At 34.7% G+C, this 18,195-nt stretch overlaps 1 protein-coding gene across 1 annotated transcript; it reads left to right on the top strand.

The window, feature by feature from the left end:
• The first annotated feature begins 4,939 nt into the window (after positions 1-4,939).
• LOC149555032 (protein trichome birefringence-like 36) lies at positions 4,940-7,317 on the top strand. The gene is made up of 5 exons (XM_089829059.1): positions 4,940-5,326; positions 5,723-5,894; positions 6,180-6,367; positions 6,459-6,617; positions 6,795-7,317. The coding sequence occupies exons 1-5, from the start codon at positions 4,989-4,991 to the stop codon at positions 7,075-7,077; spliced, it is 1,140 nt and encodes a 379-aa protein (XP_089685185.1). The 5' UTR covers positions 4,940-4,988; the 3' UTR covers positions 7,078-7,317.
• The last annotated feature ends 10,878 nt before the right edge of the window (positions 7,318-18,195 follow it).

Raw genomic sequence — 18,195 nt, 5'->3', positions numbered from 1 at the left:
TATAGGTAGAAATTTGGGTCCAATACAACCCTTTAAATTTGAAAAGGCTGATTCCCCAAGGAAAATTGTGCATCCATCCTAAAATTCACACACATCAGACTATCATGTGAGATTGCTAGAAATCGATACTCTGAGAGAATTTCCATATCTCCAAACTTATAATGAATTAGAACTTTCATCCTTAACCAGAGATATTAATCTACACCCTCTTCAATCCTTGAAGTTCATAGCCTCTCATTAATTAATAATAATTAGTTATACATCCTACAATAGGCACCCAGAAACCAAAAAAAACACAATTTCAGCAGCAAGGTTCAAACAGCTCAAACTTCAACTTAATACATTCAATCTCTATGCAATCATAAGGAAAGGTTTCCTAATGTGTCTCGAACACATATCTAACCATACAAATATAACTCCACCAAAATCTAAGCTCGATGCTCCTCGACACTTGACCAAAATCTCTCCAAACATGTAGGATTGCACAAAAGCCTAGGATGCTCCTGCATCAAAAGTAGCTCATCCTAGTAGCTTCAAATCTTGAACTTCACTAAGAATAGCTCATTGACCATGACCTTGTGGTCATTTTTCACCCAATAAATATAGTATGGATGTAGGTGTTTATATCTCTTCAACTTCAACTTTGTGACCATCATTTCTAACACCAAATTGTCAGTACTTCCACCTTAAATGATCACATCATAACACTTATCTTCACATATTCACCTTGTGTGAAGCAAGCTCCTTCTTTTATTAGGTTCATTCTCACCACTCATTAGGACACTTATATTAACTAGAACTTCTCCTCTTTCAGCATCTTTAGAATGTGATGATCTAGCATCTTCATCAACATGTGCAACTCTAGCCTAGCTTTTTGTTCTTTGATTTGTCCTTCCTTGGAGTTGGGAATATTCAAATGCTATATGCCCTTATTCTTCACAGTGAAAGAATTTCCAACAAAAGTCTCCTCTTCCTCTCTGGTCTCTATTATTTTGATCATGGAAATGATTGGAATTATTTCCCCTTTGGTTCTAATTGCTACTTCTAGCCTCATCCTTGTTCTTCTTATCATCATTACAACCTCCATAAGATCATTTTCTAGATCTTCCACCATGACCTCTTCTGCTATTCTTGTTGTCAAACTTCTTGCTTAGTTTCTCCTCAACTCTTAGGAAAAACTAGTATGTCTCCTCAATACTATTCATTCAAACCAAACTTAGCTCATCCAGGATACTTGGCCTTAACTTATTAAAATAATTGGCCACTTTCTCCTTATCAACTTATGCATGGCTGGTTCTAATGAGAACTCGATAGAACTCTTTAGTATACTCTTGAACAAATTTTCTTGCTTGCTTCAACCCTTGCATCTTCTTCAAAAGATCAAGTTCATAATCCATGGGATTGAATTTTCACTTAATTTTAGCTAACATCTGATCCCATCTAGTGTTTTTTCCTTTCCCTTTCTATTTCACTCTGACTGAACCTCTTGCCACCAAATCTTTGCATGTCCCTTTAGTTTCTCCTTTGCAAATTTGACCCTATCAAGATCCTCAATATCTTCATACTCAAAGTACTCCTCTAATTTAAGATTTCCCAAAAATGTGGCAACTTCAACCTTAGGTCTTTTTCCAATCCTGGAGATGACCTTAAAAAGTCTCTCTTCCTCTAGGTTTAGAACTACCTCTACTTCAACATTTGCTTCTACTATGTCCTCCTCCCTAATTTCATCTCTTATAGGAAGATTTATTCCTTTGCACATTTTTTCTTCCAATGCTTGCATTTGTCTTTAGAGGGCTCTAAAACCCTCAGGTGTAACACCTATAGCTCTTTTGCCACGCTCTTTTTGTGGATGTATTTTTGCACTTTCGCTAAAACCCTAGTGCAAATTGCCTCACAATTGGTGATATGTCTACATGCTCAGCCCAAACCATGATCCTAGTGCAAACTACCTCACAATTGGTGATCTATCCATATACTCAAGAACTCTAGCTCTCATACCACTTGGTTAAGGTTGCTCTCCTTAATACCATAAACACATAACAGAAACAAAGAAACAACAACAAATGCAAGAACAAAATATGGACTTCTTATTTGTGCCACAAATGTAAAATTATAGAATTCACAAGTACAATATGCTAACTCACTTAGGCACCTTCATTATAGTAATTTGCAAGACTAATTTGTGAACTACCACCTAGAGCTCTTATATACAATATTTGGGTCTTTCTTAAATAGGCAATTTTATGCCACCCGAGAAGGTTCTAGATGCTCATACTTAATACCTAGGGCCAATAGACCCTAACAATACATATAGAGTTAGCCAAATACATCTTTAAATTTTATTTGAGGAATTTTGGGTAGCCCAACTTCGAAAGGCCATAACTCTTGAACTATTGCTCTGATTGGCAATTATAACTACTTTTTAGAAATGCCAGCTCCTAATCTATAGGTTTAAAAGTGCACAAGCACCCTTCGACAAGTTTTCAGACTTCATCTAAGAAATCTAATGCCTCCAATGGTGAGCCTGAAGATTTTTCTCCTAAATTTTCCACCGAAAATCTGCAATAACTTCTCTGATACTTAAGTTGGAGCAATGAGATTTTTATGGTAGGCTTCTAACTCTAAAATGAACCTTCATGTAGAAAATGAGAACATTTTGAGCTCATATGGAATACTTACTAAAAATAGCAAGTTCGCAAAAATAGCAACCACCCTATCTACTAGCCTTATTAAAATAGAAAAGACTAAAAAGGAAATATTTTTGGATGATGCAAGATTGCTCTTACACCCAAGATGCTCCTGCATCATAAGGTATGTAATCTTTATCTTTTCCTTTTCTCTACAATCTTTTATAAAGGACACTTTACATTCTTCAACATTAGTGAAGCTCATTAGTCTTGGGTTCTCTCTTCTAGCCATTACTTATATGCTTCCAAATCCCTTCTTAACTTTGTTGATTCCTTATCAAATTATGCATTTTCCCTTCCATATTGGCTTTTAGTTTATCCCTCTCTCAAGTGCCTTCTTTATTCTTGTCGCTCTTTTTGAGACTCTATTTTTGTATGCTTCTACATCTTGTCTTCTTTCATCTTATAGAAAACTCACCTAGGATTCTCTTTCCTTCCTTTTCTGCCTAGTCTTTTGGTGCTACAATTATCCTACCACATCAATCATAACAAATAATAAGTGCAACTTAAAATATCAATAACGCATTCCATATTCACTGCCAAGATCTTTTGGCTCCCAATTTTCCTAGACCTTGTAGGCTTTAGTAATGTTTAATTCACACTATAACTATGTACAAGAAAAATGCATAAACAAACTTGGTGTTCTCTACCTAGATCTTTAAGGCTCTAATACCTCTTGATGAAACCACTCTTGATGAACATTAATCTATGCAACTTATAAAGAATACATTATACAAATAGATCATAATAGAAATAATGATAGAAGCCTAGGGTAAATTAATAACAATCATTACACCCTTCTCACAATTGAAATATAGCTTTTATTAATTAAGTATTTCTAATAGGGTGTAGACAGTATGCCCTCTACAAATATAGAGATTTAATTTAAACTTGACAGTGTCTTATTAACATGCACATTTGATCTCTCTACAACCATTCTTATATAGACTGTAAAATCATTCTAATTGGTAGTGGATTTTATTGCCTAATATCTTCAATATCTCTCCCTTTGTGTATCTAGTCTACTATATTCCTCTGTCTTACTCCAATGAACATATCCTCCTCTTATGCCCCTTCCTTTCTTGAACTTATTGGCTTCCATCAGATTAATTGAGCTATTGATCCAACTTTTTATTCTCCTAATCTGCATAACTATCTTTAATTTCTCTCCCTCTCTGAAGGAAACTAATCATCGTGATTGATCTTATCCAACACCTTATCCATATGGTAGTTAAATTACCCATAATTTTTTTTCTAGAATAAAATAATGTTAGAAATTAAATCATCATACCAAGAGAGTTGAAATTAGAGAGCAATGCCCTTGCAGCAAATTGTGAGGTACATGTAGCCAATCTTCTCAAGGAGGTCATAAATCCCAATTACATGCCTCATAACCATATATTAATAGAGTAAGTTCCCAAATAGCTCATGGTTGATCAAAAACCTCTTACATAACCTCTTACCTATCTTTAGCCTTCACCTACCCTCACAACCAAAGGACTTCTACATGACTATATTTTTTGCTCTCACTATTTTTCCTATTCAAGCTACTCGATCATCTCTAGAGAATACAAATGAAGAAGAAAAATGTATAATTACAATTAGTAGCCTTTCACTAATCACTCTAATCATTTCGTGTAGTTGTCACCACTTAAACAACTCCATTGGTTATTTTATTATTTATAATTTAAACAAAACTGAAGACTCATATACATCAAACATTATTGCTTGAAAAAAAAAATAGCTATTAATTTCGTTATCTTGAATAACTTATACTAAAGTGGAGCTACAAATTCAATAATAATAAAATGTCATATTGGGACCACAATGAATAACAATGCTAAAATGGGGCAACAACTTGAAGAAAATACCACAATTCTTATTAGGTCAAACACTAAATAACGAATCGGTGTCATCTGATAATATCATGATTCATCTTGTTTGTACAGTTGAATCAAAGTGGAAGTACAGTCGGCATTAAAGATACTCACGGGTGGACATTCCAACATTTTTGTTAATCATCAACAAAGTTAAAATAAAGAAGATTCCAGTCACGGAAGCATGTAGGGCTGGATATTTCTTTTATCATCACAAATGCCACTTTCTCAAAACACGTTTGCTCTCGTGTGATAGTACTTTCATTCTCTCATAACATCCATTAAATCTATGGAGAACGTTCTGTCTTTTGTTTTGTTTTTCTTGTTATCCAACTTTTGTGCATGATAAATACTGCACGTATAACTTATCAAGCTGTGTTATTGTTATTTCAGCCTGCCCTTGAGAGGAAGAAGGAATTCAGTAATGGAGATGTTTTTGTTATTGTTTTTGTTGTATATCTTAGTTTTCCCATGCATCCATATAGATGTCAGGGTCTATGGTAGTGTTTTTACTACAAGAGGGAATGCACACTCTGAGTTACATCCAAGTGGCCATGTTCTTTACAATAAAGAAAATCTTGGTGTAAAAGCAACAAAATGCAATTTGTTTTTAGGGAAGTGGGTTCATGATGTATCATATCCACTGTATAATGCTGTGGATTGCCCATACATTGGTACTCAAACAAAGTGCAGACCAAATGGGAGGCCAGATTCTGATTATGAGAAGTGGAAATGGCAGCCAGATGGTTGTACCATTCCAAGGTTAAGTTACAAACCAACATCTTTTCTTTTTGTTTGTCTCCTAATTTATTATTCCTGTTTACTTTCTTGTAAATGACGAATACCATTGAGTAATATATCACTAAATCTATTTTAATATTCATGTTTGAACTTATTTCTTGTGACTTATTTTACCAACAATGATAGGTAAATGGGTCTTCGCAATTGGTTAGCTTCATGATAGGAAATTGATCTTCACAAATGCCTAGTTCCATGACATATAAATGAAACTCTGGAAAAAATGTAATTTTCATTGATTTATGTATCCCCATCATGGATTTACCTATCATTGATTCGAATGAACTTACTATATTACTTAATTTTTCCTAACATTAAGACATCTTGACAGATTCATTCTAATGTAAGATCCTCTATCAGGTTCAATAGTAAAGATATGCTAGAGAGGCTAAGAGGAAAGCGATTGATGTTTGTTGGAGACTCCATAAGTAGAGGGCAGTTCGAGTCCATGGTTTGCCTCCTTCAAGCAGGAATTCCAAGCAACAAGAAAGTTATGGTTGATAAGATGCCTCTAGCAACATTTAAACTACTGGTAAGTTGTTTAGAGTGTTCACTCCAATTTTATTGGTTTCTTTCATATTGGTTTAAACAGTAAATTTAGATTAGACGTGGTTTATGATTTCAGGCAAGTCTTGTATTTTAATGATGAATCATACAGTGTGATCTAAAATGTTATTAATAAAAAGAAATTATACAATAGAAAATATCTTGAACACTCGTATGAATTACAAAAGTCTAATAATGTTAATATTTAACCATCTTTTACCAAAGTTTCAAAATATTCTTACCCATCTTAAAATCCAACTCTTTCTTGCAGGATTATGATGCTTCTGTCGAATTATTCTGGGCTCCATTTTTGGTTGAGCTCGAAAAGAATAAAGAAGGGAAAATGATTCTTCACATAGACTCTATAGCAAACAATGGAATTATTTGGAAGGGGGCAGATATCCTTATTTTTGAGTCATCCCACTGGTGGGATCATACCGGTGGAAGCAGTGGACAAACGTATGTTTCCTCAAAGTTTTTAAAGAATCATTAAGATATCATATTTCTCAAGTAGTGATATTAACCAAAGAGTAATTGTGTGTATCAACAGATGGGACATAGTCATGGAAGGCAACAAGACATATAGCAATATGGACCATATGGTTGCTTACAAGAAGGCACTTAATACTTGGGCGAATTGGGCAAATTCACAAATAGATTTCAAGAAAACTATGTTGTTTTTCAGAACAATGGCACCTCGCCATTCAAGGTTGTTTTCACATCTAACTGTCATTTTAATTAATTCCCATTAGTGATCACAATTGGGAAGTTTCTTTTTCTCTTTCCTTTTTAATGGCTCATTATATTTTTATAATCAAACATATAAATATATTTCAACCTTCTAACATGTACTGAAACAAATGTAATGGGCATGATGATAAAACAGCTGTGAGAATGAAAAGGAGCCTGTCCAGAACGCATCTGGATACAATCCTCCATTACCTCCTCAGGTGCCAATATTAAAACAAGTTTTAAGCACAACAAAATTTCCTCTTGTTTTGTTGGATATCACAGGCATGTCTCAGCTACGTAAGGATGCACATCCCTCAAAGTATGATTCTCCTCATCCAAGTGGTAATGGCGACTGTAGTCATTGGTGTCTACCAGGGGTTCCTGACATATGGAATGAGATTTTGTATAATTCCTTTGTGGGTAAGGGAAAGCACTAAGGCAAGACTTTGTGGGTAAGAGATAAGGCTTATAGGTTTCAACACAAATAAGTGGTGGCTACATTGAATCCACTAACATCACTTCCATGAGGCTTTCATGGCCCATCTTTACGTCTTTTCTTTTAAACTATTATCAAATTCCCATCAGGAAATCTATTCACATGTCCACCAAGCTTTCTTCTAAGAATGGTTAATTTCAAATTGCAAGAGTTTACGTTTGAACTCGTTTTTACGTATAAATTGTGTTGGTGGCCTTTGTACAACAATATGGATAATGACTTTATGTTTTATATAGAGGATTTCAAAATTTTGAAAAAATATTAATGGAAAAAATATGATATGGAAAAGTACAATCAATCTAGGATTTATCACTTTTTAAGTAAGGATTAATTAGATTTCTTTGAAAATATTTTACAAATGAAATTGTTATTGTGTCTTAAAATATAGCCTTAAATTGTTATTGTGTCTTAAAATATAGCTTTAGTTTTCTTAGGATAGGTTTATGATTAAAGATTCTAACTATAGTTTAGTTAAAATTGTATCAAAAAAATATTTTCATGTGAGCATTAATAAAGTTAGAACTCTAATCCTAACCTTTTTTTTTAATAGGGCTACTTAAGCATATTTTTTCTTGCTTGAAGTGTTCCCATGCAAATTTTGAAGGAAAAAGGGGAACCTAAAAATAAGTGACAATTGCACATTTGAAAAATGCAATGTAGCTCACAAATTTCTTTCCTTGAGGTTTTTATTGCCTCTTTTTTCATTGATTCCAATGTGAAAAAAAAAACTTACTAATTATATGAGATGACTTAAAATTAATAATAATAATAAAAGCACAAGAGCTAAATTCTTAATGGGAAAATACATTCATATTCTTTGAAGTCATGATATATTTAATAAAGTAGGTGTAACTTAATTTTATTTCTCAACTTCAAATAACCTTATAATCATTTGAATAGAAAAGTTTGCTTTCTCTTTCTAGTACAAAAATAACAAGAGGATATCCTAAGAAGAAATATTTGAATTTGTATAGCCTCATAAAGAAATACACATGAATAAGAGAACACCTCATTTTATATATATATATATATATATATATATATATATATATATATATATATATATATATATAGTGAGGAAACTCCTACACAAGCACATAATTGTAATATTCCTCAATGATTTATGTTAGATACATGTACTTATAAATTGAAAACACCAATTTCAAAATTTCTATCTAGGCCACAATATAACACAATTGGTTAGTCACATGACTCACTCATGATACTAGATGTCACCACTTTGCACTTCAAAATATATGACCTAGATCATGTGGTGTAGCAATGTGTTGGAATAAATAATATAAATTGTGTTGAAGAGATGTTTCATTATACATTTGATGTCCAATTGATCAATTATTATGTTATCATTGTTGTCAATTTTCAAAAGGTTATCAATTGATAGTTTACTGAGAGATCATTATAGTATCTACGGAGCATAAATTCAATGTGTAGTTGCTTTGTGTGTTGAATTGGTATGTGTGGTAGATATGGAAGACTCAAAATGGTGTATGTATTATTTCATGTACTACACACAAGTATGAAGAAAGTTATGATTGATTTAAGTATGATAGAGAAACTAGGTCAAAGAATTAGTGATAGGCTTTGAATGATTTGATCGGTCAATAAAATCTATGATGATTTTGATGTTGTAATTCACAATATATTATCTATCCTTAATTGTGAGATTTTGTTTATAGTCGCACATGATTTGGTTTATAGGAAGGCATCTTTTGGATTGATTGTTCAAGAGAAAATTCAAGAACACTTAGAATAGTTTATGTTTGATCCCCAACCATAGTGGTTGGGATGACTCTAGTAGATCTTTCATTATTTAAAGTTAAGTGAAGATATGACAATGATGTGATATAAATAGGTTAAAATGAATTGGTCATACATTGTGTTGGCTCATGAAACAATGTTTAAATAACAAGGTAGCTGAAATAAAATACATCTAAGGCAACTATCCTTCTACTCTTCAAGCTTTTAAAAGCTAGGGGGGTAAAACTTGGATTCACACAAACATAACCATTACTAAAACATATTCTAGAATCCAAATAAACCAAATGTAACCCTTTAATATTCTACACTTGTGTAATGAACTAGTTGTGTAGTAGCAAATCACACAAACTAGAAACTCGCAAGCTAAGTGGGGGTCTTCCTTTTAGCTCCTTAACAGAAATGGAAATGGTTATTTTAATATTTGAAGATTTTAACAAGAACAATTAACCAAACTACAAGAAAATGTAGATCTTGTAGCTTTGGTCAATGCATTTTCCATTGGGTGTTACACAAGCTAAAACATACACCATGGTCCTTGTGACATATCCATGTACTTTGTAAATGAGAAATCGTCTTTCACCATAAATCTTCTACCCACCAAAATCCTCCCATGAGATCTAGAACTTTATCAAAGTACACTAAGCATTTACTTATTTCTTTGAATCAACAAAAAAACAAACTATGGTATGCAAGTCAAAACAAGTTGTAACTGATATATGTGGTCTTTGTCTACATGATATAGAGAATTGTACAACTCAAAGATAGGAGACAATCTGATTCAAGATGAAAATACTCTAATAACTGTTTTGTATTCATCTCTTTGAAACTAAATAAATGAAGATGTATATGAAAACTCAAAGCAACACAAAATAGACTTAGCACTATAACTATTGCTTCATTATTTTCTTAAGGAAAATATATTTGTTGCTCAAATCAAGAAATTTAGAAGAATGGTTGAATCATAGCAATGGAGACTTTCTGAACAAGCTAGAACAAATCCTACATAATGAGAGTGAAGAAGAATATTTAGAAGAACAAAGAAGGGTTAGATCTGATCTGATGATGCCATCTATCCTCTTCATTTTCCATCCATTACTGAAGTAAGGCATGTCTCCTCTCTCCTTAACTGAAAACTCAATCTAATATTCATCATTTCTTCAACAAAATTTAAGAAAATATCTCAAAAAATGATGAAAAACACTCTTGGAAGAATATAAGATCTACTTCTAAAAATCTCACTAAAATGCCTACAAGATGGATGCAAGGATAAAATAAAGATAGAAGGATATTGATACTTTCCTCTCCAAATTTTGCCCATACCTAGATGATGGTTTTTCCAAATGATGTCTCTAACTACCATGGATGAGTCACAAATAGCCATGAAGAAGAATAGCTAAAAAATGCCTTGCTTAACAAACCCTACAATATTTTTTTATAATGCACTTGTTTTATCAGAAAAAATAAAGAGTGTCTCTAGAGATTTTTGATGATATATGAAACTCCTATTGTTGATGAAGATTCACACAAGATATACCTCTCTGAATGTCCCATAGTGAAGAAAATTGTAGTTCCCTTCTCAAAAAAATTAAAATATTTCATTAAAATATAGTTTGAACTAATATAAAATGAAAGAACATTCTATTAATAGTATGTAGGCCTATGAAACATTGCAGGTTTATGATGATTGGTTGCAACTATCCAAGTAGGCGGGTCCCATATCTTTCAATACAAATTTGTTTAAAAGTATTAGAATGTACATATTCTCCTTATATTTCCTTGTGCACTCATTTTGAAGTAATTATTTTAACATTTAATTGAAACCTTCATCTTATTTCCATCAAAATTAGTCAATTCATCTGGACAATGTCACATATTAGCTCATGATTGGCTCTTCTGTCCTTGTTATCACCCCTTGGGTTGACCCCACCTGGCCCACCTCTACCACGTAGCAGCATCCCTTTCTTTCATGAGATGTTGGCAAGCTCTCTTGAAGACATGGGATATTTCCATGTGTCATCTTGTTGACATCATCACCTACTATTGTGCATGCCACATGTCAACTCCTGGTTCATCGGTTCTACCACATCATCTGCTATTAGATACCATGTCATCACCCTACTTGTGTACTTGTCAGACCCACCATGACATGTGGCAGCCTATCATATTTTTCACATTCTTCATGTAACACCTCACAATAATCTATGATTGGCCCATGTGGAACCTTCGCTCTATCACCACCATTGGGTCCAATGTCTTTATGGTGCCCAATTGCATTTTCATGACACCTGACAACTTTCACCCAAAAATACATCATTGGTCTACCTCATCCACTCATCTAGTTAGCTTTCCTTGGAAAATGTACCACATGGAAAGCTCCAATTCATTCACCCATCTGCCACATCATCAATTTGCCAACTCATCAGGTCCACGTAGTGGTATTCTTTGATCAATATTTATTTATATATACCTGTTAGCTAATTTTTCCCTCCCGCCAAAATGGAAATATTTGGATTTAAAATTAGTTAACGGTCACATACATTATAATATTTAGAATAGGGCATGATAATATATTTTTATGACCTTAGGTTATATCTTTTCCTAAGTAGCATGATTTAATGTCTTTACGGGCCCATGTTTTATCCACCGTCAGATCTTTTGATATTGGCGGCCTTCACTTTGTTGCTTTCCAAAAGTGTGCAGATGATATTCTATGTGACAAAGAGACAAGAGAACATGTGTCCATGATGGACCTTTCTTCTTATGGTTGTGAAGTCCTTTGACATGGGTCTAGTTGGTAGTTTCTAGTTTGTTATTTCATCATGGGTCAATGTTTCTTCATTATTTTCATCTGCTATCAGATCAAGATTATTTGAGGGTTACCACTTTCTCACTTTCTCAAGATGCGAGGACTTTAAATTATGCAAGAAAGTGAGTGTGTGACATGTGATAGGTGGCTCCTTTTTTTGTGGGCCACAAGAGAGGTGGGCAAGGTGTCAGATGACCTGCCATGGGGCCATGTTTCTATTGGTTGATGTGGTAGCAAAGATTAACATATCTTCAAGACCATCACATGAAGTGAGATCCATGACTGTCATTTTGTCACCATATAGAGTTGTTTGATCTTTATTTCTTGCAAAATAGTGACAAGTGGATGTGCATCCTTGTGGGCCTAGGTGGGAATCAAGCAATTAGCCGTGGTAATTGAGTTTTCATGCAGTGGAAAGGTCACTGACTTTTTATGCTTAAAAAGTTTCATGCTACTTGTAATCAACAATTTGAGAAGGGCGAGTGCGGTTTTGCAAAAAAAATTATATTATATTCCTTTCAGGTTACGAAGCTATGACCCAAGGTTTCCAATTATTGCTAGGTTATGGCAATTAGTGAGAAATGTCAAGGGCAGGTCACGAAGCAGTGACAACTATTGTTCGCATAGTCACAGGCATTTGGCGTTAGTTAAATGGAAAGGTAGTGAGGTCATGATTGTATTAAATGGTCAAACTTGTGAAGACTTTGTAGGGTAGTAGAAAGAGATAATATGCTTGGTCCACATGGTGCTCTCTAGTTACTCGACTTGGTTGATCTGTTAAATATTCTAATTTTTTGAGCAAGAAATAAAGAAAGGCATCTTTGTCTGCACAATCCGATCCTCATGATTGATTTCAACCATTCCTAAATGAATTTGGGCTAGAAATGATGCAAAGGACATCTCTCCACCATTTTGGTTATCCATTTTCCCAATTATGCATTAAATAGAGCCATTTCTATCACTTCAGGGTCTCTTTTAGTCAGTCTCTTTTAGTCAGGGTTTGGTGATTTTCATGCCTCTATAGGAGTACTAAATCAAATCTATCACTCAAATTGCCCTTGATTATTCTCTAAGGACTTAATCACAAGGATGGGATCAGTAACTTTCAATTGAAGTTATCCTAGTTATGCTTATGCTATAAAAGAAGATTTTGTAACCCTTCTTAGGTTTGACTCCTCTCTATTTCTCTGATATTGCCTTGCAAATTCACTGTAAATCCCCTTTTGCCTTTGGACCTAATGACATTTTGTCTTATCTCTTTCAGCCATTGATGCATTGTGCAAGATTTATTTTCCTCTCTTCAATTTTTTGCGGTTATCTACAACTGGCATGATTATATCTCTTTTGACCTATGAATGATATATAAGTGAACTCTCTTCTTCCTTGTGTTATTCATTTTGGTTGTCTGATCTGCATCTGATTGTTGGATTTGAACAAGTCTAAATCTATATATCTTTGATGTCATAATAGTTCAAGTGTGCGTGTATGGGCAGAGATTGGTTTGAACACTCTATTTTGGTGCATCACCTCCTTAGGATAGATTAGGTTAGTGTCTTATGCACACCTTCTCTCGTTTTTCCCTCCAAGAGTAGTTAGGTGCATCCTAATAGTAAAGGAAGCTAGCCTTCTCTAGAGATTCAACCTCATAGTTCAAGTCCCATAGCTTAGAGGTTGTTTCCATGTTTCACAAGGTTGTCATTAGGTAAAAAAATTGGACAAGGGTGAAAAATTTTGTGACAACATTTTTTGGCACACCCAGTGGGACTAATATTTAAAAGATTTCAAGTCTACTGGTGTCAAAGAAGAATTTAAAAGATTGATACTAAGAAGATAGTGTTGCTCTCAGTATTCCTAGCTTTCAAGAGGCTCATTTCCTCAAAGCACTTGGAAACTCTACTCTATTTCACATCTGGTTTCAGACCAAGGTTACTATGATTCATGTCCAAAGCTGAAACAAGGGCATCTTCTAGAGATAAGTTTCAATACCAAGAGTTTAATTTTCAAATCCTAGAAGAAGAAAGATAATGGTATCTCTATCACTAGTTAGGAGTGCAGCAGTGACACATACCCTTGCAAGATCCATCTCCACTCCTCCTCTTGTTAGATCTCAACCTAGGATACCATCTACTCACATCAATAGATCACTTGCCTATATGGCTAGAGCTCATGTGTTTTCCACCTTTAATGGTGGGATTCCTCTCCTATTATCCCAAAGACATGACATACCAATATCAACTCTTAAAAGTATACCTGAATTTACTGGTGAAGCTTCTATTTCCCCCTTAGAACATATTCAAGAGGTTGCAAATGTTTGTAACATACATGGAATATCTAAAGATGATGTTGCAGTTAGGCTGCAAGCTTCATAATTAAAGGAAAAAGCACTTCAATAGTATAGAGGGTTTCCTTACAACTATATAATAGATTGGGATGAGTTAAGAGCAGCCCTATGCAAACATTTTGAGGATAAGAGTGACCATATTTCACTTTTAGAGTAGTTTATTACTATAAAGAGGGCACCCCATAAATGTATGATAGGTTTTAACTATAGATTTCAAAAAACATGGGATAGAATACCTACTACAATGAAACCCACTCCTGGTAATGCATTCTTACATTATCGCAAAGCTTTTAATAGTGATAGTGCCACTGCAATCCAAACCATGAGAGGAGATACATTAGGACACATTGTAGCTAAGGATGGTCTAACCATTGATCTTGAAAGAACTAAGGCCGTTCTTGCTCTCTCACTTCCTAGCCACAAGAAAGGGCTGCAAAGTTTTCTTGTTAGAATAAACTTTGTGAGATGATTCATTCCCAATTTAGCTACCATGGTGAAACCTCTTACAACTATACTCAAGAGCAACATGGTATTTTCATGGACCAAGGAAGGGAAAGCAAGTTTCAAAGAGATCAAGGCAGCCATATACTCAGCCCCAACTCTCATCAATCCAAATTTTGAAAAAGATTTCATTCTTCATACCTTAGGTGGTGAGTCAAGTATCTCTATTGTTTTGACTTAATAAAATGACAAGAATGAAGAGCAGCCCATTTCTTTCTTTAGTGAAGGGCTTAAGGAGTATGAGGATAGGTAAAGCTATGTGGAAAAGCAAGCACTTTTAGTCATCAGTCTTTGAAGGAATTTAGACATCCCCAATCTCATAATAAGGTCCACTTATTGGTCCCTCATGCAAGTGTCAAGAACTTCCTTCTTAACAAAGACATCAATGAGAAAAGAGATGGTTGGATTACCAAGGTGATGGATTATGGTGTGGATGTCTAGATCACTAAATTGGTAAGAGGGAATGAATTATGTAAGTAGATGGTCTCATCTCATGAATTTGATGAAGAAGTGGCCTTCGTATTTGGCAGAGCAACAAGAAGTGAGAAATGATAATCCAAGGAGTTGGAAAGATAACATGATGACCTTCTTGTCAGGCAATGGATATCCTCAGGGATTGGATAGGACTAAAAGGAGATAGTTTAGATTGCAGTCAATTCGTTATGCCATTATTGATGGTATTCTCTTTAGGAGGGATTTCAATGGTGCATTTTTGAGATGTATAGATGTAGATCAAGTTGAAAGGATGGTTAAGGAGCTTCATGATGGTCCTGATGGTGGCCACTTTTTAGCAAGAACCACAGCCATGAAGATAATGAAGGCAAGATATTATCGGTCATCCTTGTTCAATAATTGTCATAGATATGTCAAAAAATGTGAATAATATGTTTTTTTTAGGTAAGTAGGGGTTTGCAACCCTCCCACTTCATCCCATCTAGGTTTATCAGTCATTTTCTCAATGGGGATTAGATTTTATATGCCCCATTAATCCTCTATCTAGTTCTGGTCACAAATGGATCCTACCTACTACAGATTACTTTACCTGATGGACTAAGGCAATTGCATTAAAGGATTCTACTAAGAATTCAGTTATTGAGTTCTTAGATGGTATTATAATGAGGTTTCGTACTCCTTCCACTATTATTTCAGACAATGCAAAGTCATTTGTATGAGCTCAGATATGTTCATGGGCAACAGGTCATGGCATTTATTTAAGTACATCTTACAATTACTACCCCCAAGGTAATGGCTTGGTTGAGTCTTCCAATAAGAATTTAATCATAATCATTAAGAGTACTATTGAAGATAATCAAAGGTGTTGGCATCAGAAGTTGAGAACTACCCTTTAGACTCACAAAATAACACCTAAGAGGGCGATTGGGAACTCTCCATTTATGTTTTTGTATGGCAGGGAAGCAAGGCTTCCTATCTCATTGGAGTTTCCATCCCTAGAATTATCCCATCAATTAGAACTAATTGAAAATGATTTTATGATAGTAAGAGTAGTAGAGTTGATGGAGTTGGAAGAGAAGAGAAATTAGGCTATGCATACTCTTGAGACACACCAACAATAGATGAAAAGGAGCTTCGATAGGAAGGCTAAATTTAGATTTTTTAGAGAAGGTGATCATGTGGTAAAATGGGGTGTAGAAATAGAAAAAGAAAAGAGGCACTCAAAATTTGATGCATTATGGAGTGGTCCTTATGTGATTATCAGTTGCAAGTAGGCTAATGCTTTTCAGTTAAGTAGGCCTGATGGTGAAATCTTGCCTATTCTAGTTAATGGAATATACCTCAAGCCTTTTTTTTGATACAAATGAATGTTCTCATGTATATAGTTAGTTAGTTACTTCTTGTTCTTTTCTATTTTCCAAGAAGTGCGTGAGCACATGGAGGTCATAGAGGTGTGTTTTTTCCTTATGTATAGTTGCAAGGAGCAATTTTTAGGGTTTTGATGGGTAGATCTTCATGATTTCCATGACTCTATTGCCCAATAGATGTTTTAGGTCACTAGTCATATGCATAGTAGGCTTGTATCCCCCTTGAGATGCCAAAATTGTTAGCTAATTTTTCCCTCTTGCCAAAATCAAAATATTTGGATTTAAATGTAGTTAACGGTCACATACATTTGAATATTCAAAATAGGGTACGATAATATATTTTTATGACCTTGGGTTATATCTTTTCCTAAGTAAGTTGTGTGATTTAATGTCTATGTGAGCTAATGTTTATCCACCATCAAATCTTATGTCATCAATGGCCTTTGCTTTTTCGCTTTCCAAAAGTGTGTGGACAATATTCTATGCAACAAAGTGATAAGCGAATACGTGTCCATGGTGGGTCTTTCTTCTTGCAGCTAGTGAAGTCCTCTGACATGGGTCCAGTTGGCAGTTTATGGTTCATTATTCCATCATGGGCTAGTGTTTCTTCAATATTTTCATCTTTCGTTAGATCAAGATCATCGGAGGGTTATTGCTTTCTCACCTTCTCAAGATGTGAGGACTTTAAATTATGTGAGAAAGTGAATGTGTGACATGTGGTAGGTGGGTCTTTTTTTTTGTGGGCCACAGGCGAGGTGGGAAATGTGTCAAATGAGCTAGCATGGGGCCATGTTTCTATTTCTTGATGTGCTGGCAAAGATTAACATATCTTTGGGACCGTCAAATGAAGTGAGATCCACGACTATCATTTTGTCACTATGTAGAGTTGTTTGATCTTTATTTCTTACAACATAGTGATAAGTGGACACGTATCCTTGCGAGCCTGGGTGGGAGTCAAGTAGTTAGCCATGGTTGTTAAGTCTTCATGTAGTCACGAGGTCATGGACTTTTTATGCTTAAAAGGTTTCATGTTGTGACTAAGAAGTTAGCAATTTGAGAAGGGTGGTCATGGTTTCATAGGATTTTTTATGTTATATCCCTTTTAGGTTGCAAAGTTGTGGCCCCAGGTTTCCATTTATCACCAGTGCATGGTAGTTAGTGAGAAATGTCAAGGGCAGGCCATGCAACGGTGATAACTATTGTTTGTATAGTTGCAGGCATTTGGTACTAGTTAAATGGAAAGGTGGCAAGGTCACGATTATATAAAATGGTCAAACCCTTGAAGACTTTTTAGGGTGGTGGAAAGAGATAACATTGTTGGTCCACAGGGTGCTCTCTAGTTACTCAACTAGTTAACCTGCTAACTATTCTAATTTGTTGAGTCAGAACCAAAGAAAGATATCTTTTTCTACACAATATGATCCTCATGATCGATTTCAACCACTTTTGAATGAATGCAGGGCTAGAAATAATGCAAAGGACATCTCTCCACCATCTGGGTTATCCATTTGCCCAATTATGCATTAAATGGAATCATTTCTATCACTTAAAGGTTTCTTCCAATCAAGGTTTGATGATTTTCATGTCTCTACAAGAGTACCAAATCAAATCTATCACTCATATTTCCCTTGATTATTGTCTAAGGATCAATGACAAGGATGGGATTAGTAACTTTCTATTGAAGTTATCCTAGTTATGCTTATGCTATAAAAGCATATTTTGTAACCCTTGTTAGGGTTGACTCCTCTATGTTTCTCTGATATTTCTATGCAAGTTCACTGTAAATCCCCTTTTGCCTTTGGACCTAATGAC

Source organism: Cupressus sempervirens, chromosome 5, assembly GCF_028749045.1.
Source record: "Cupressus sempervirens isolate cs-2001-9-10 chromosome 5, ASM2874904v1, whole genome shotgun sequence".
Taxonomy (NCBI): Eukaryota; Viridiplantae; Streptophyta; class Pinopsida; order Cupressales; family Cupressaceae; genus Cupressus; species Cupressus sempervirens.
Note: the sequence above shows the minus strand (reverse complement) of the source record. Positions and strands in the feature narration are given on the sequence as shown.

Coding starts and splice junctions, on each gene's coding strand:
- LOC149555032 (XM_089829059.1), top strand. CDS start 4,989: ATGGAGATGTTTTTGTTATTGTTTTTGTTGTATATCTTAGTTTTCCCA. Junction 6,368..6,458: donor GGTGGAAGCAGTGGACAAAC/GTATGTTTCCTC, acceptor GTGTATCAACAG/ATGGGACATAGTCATGGAAG. Junction 6,618..6,794: donor ATGGCACCTCGCCATTCAAG/GTTGTTTTCACA, acceptor ATGATAAAACAG/CTGTGAGAATGAAAAGGAGC.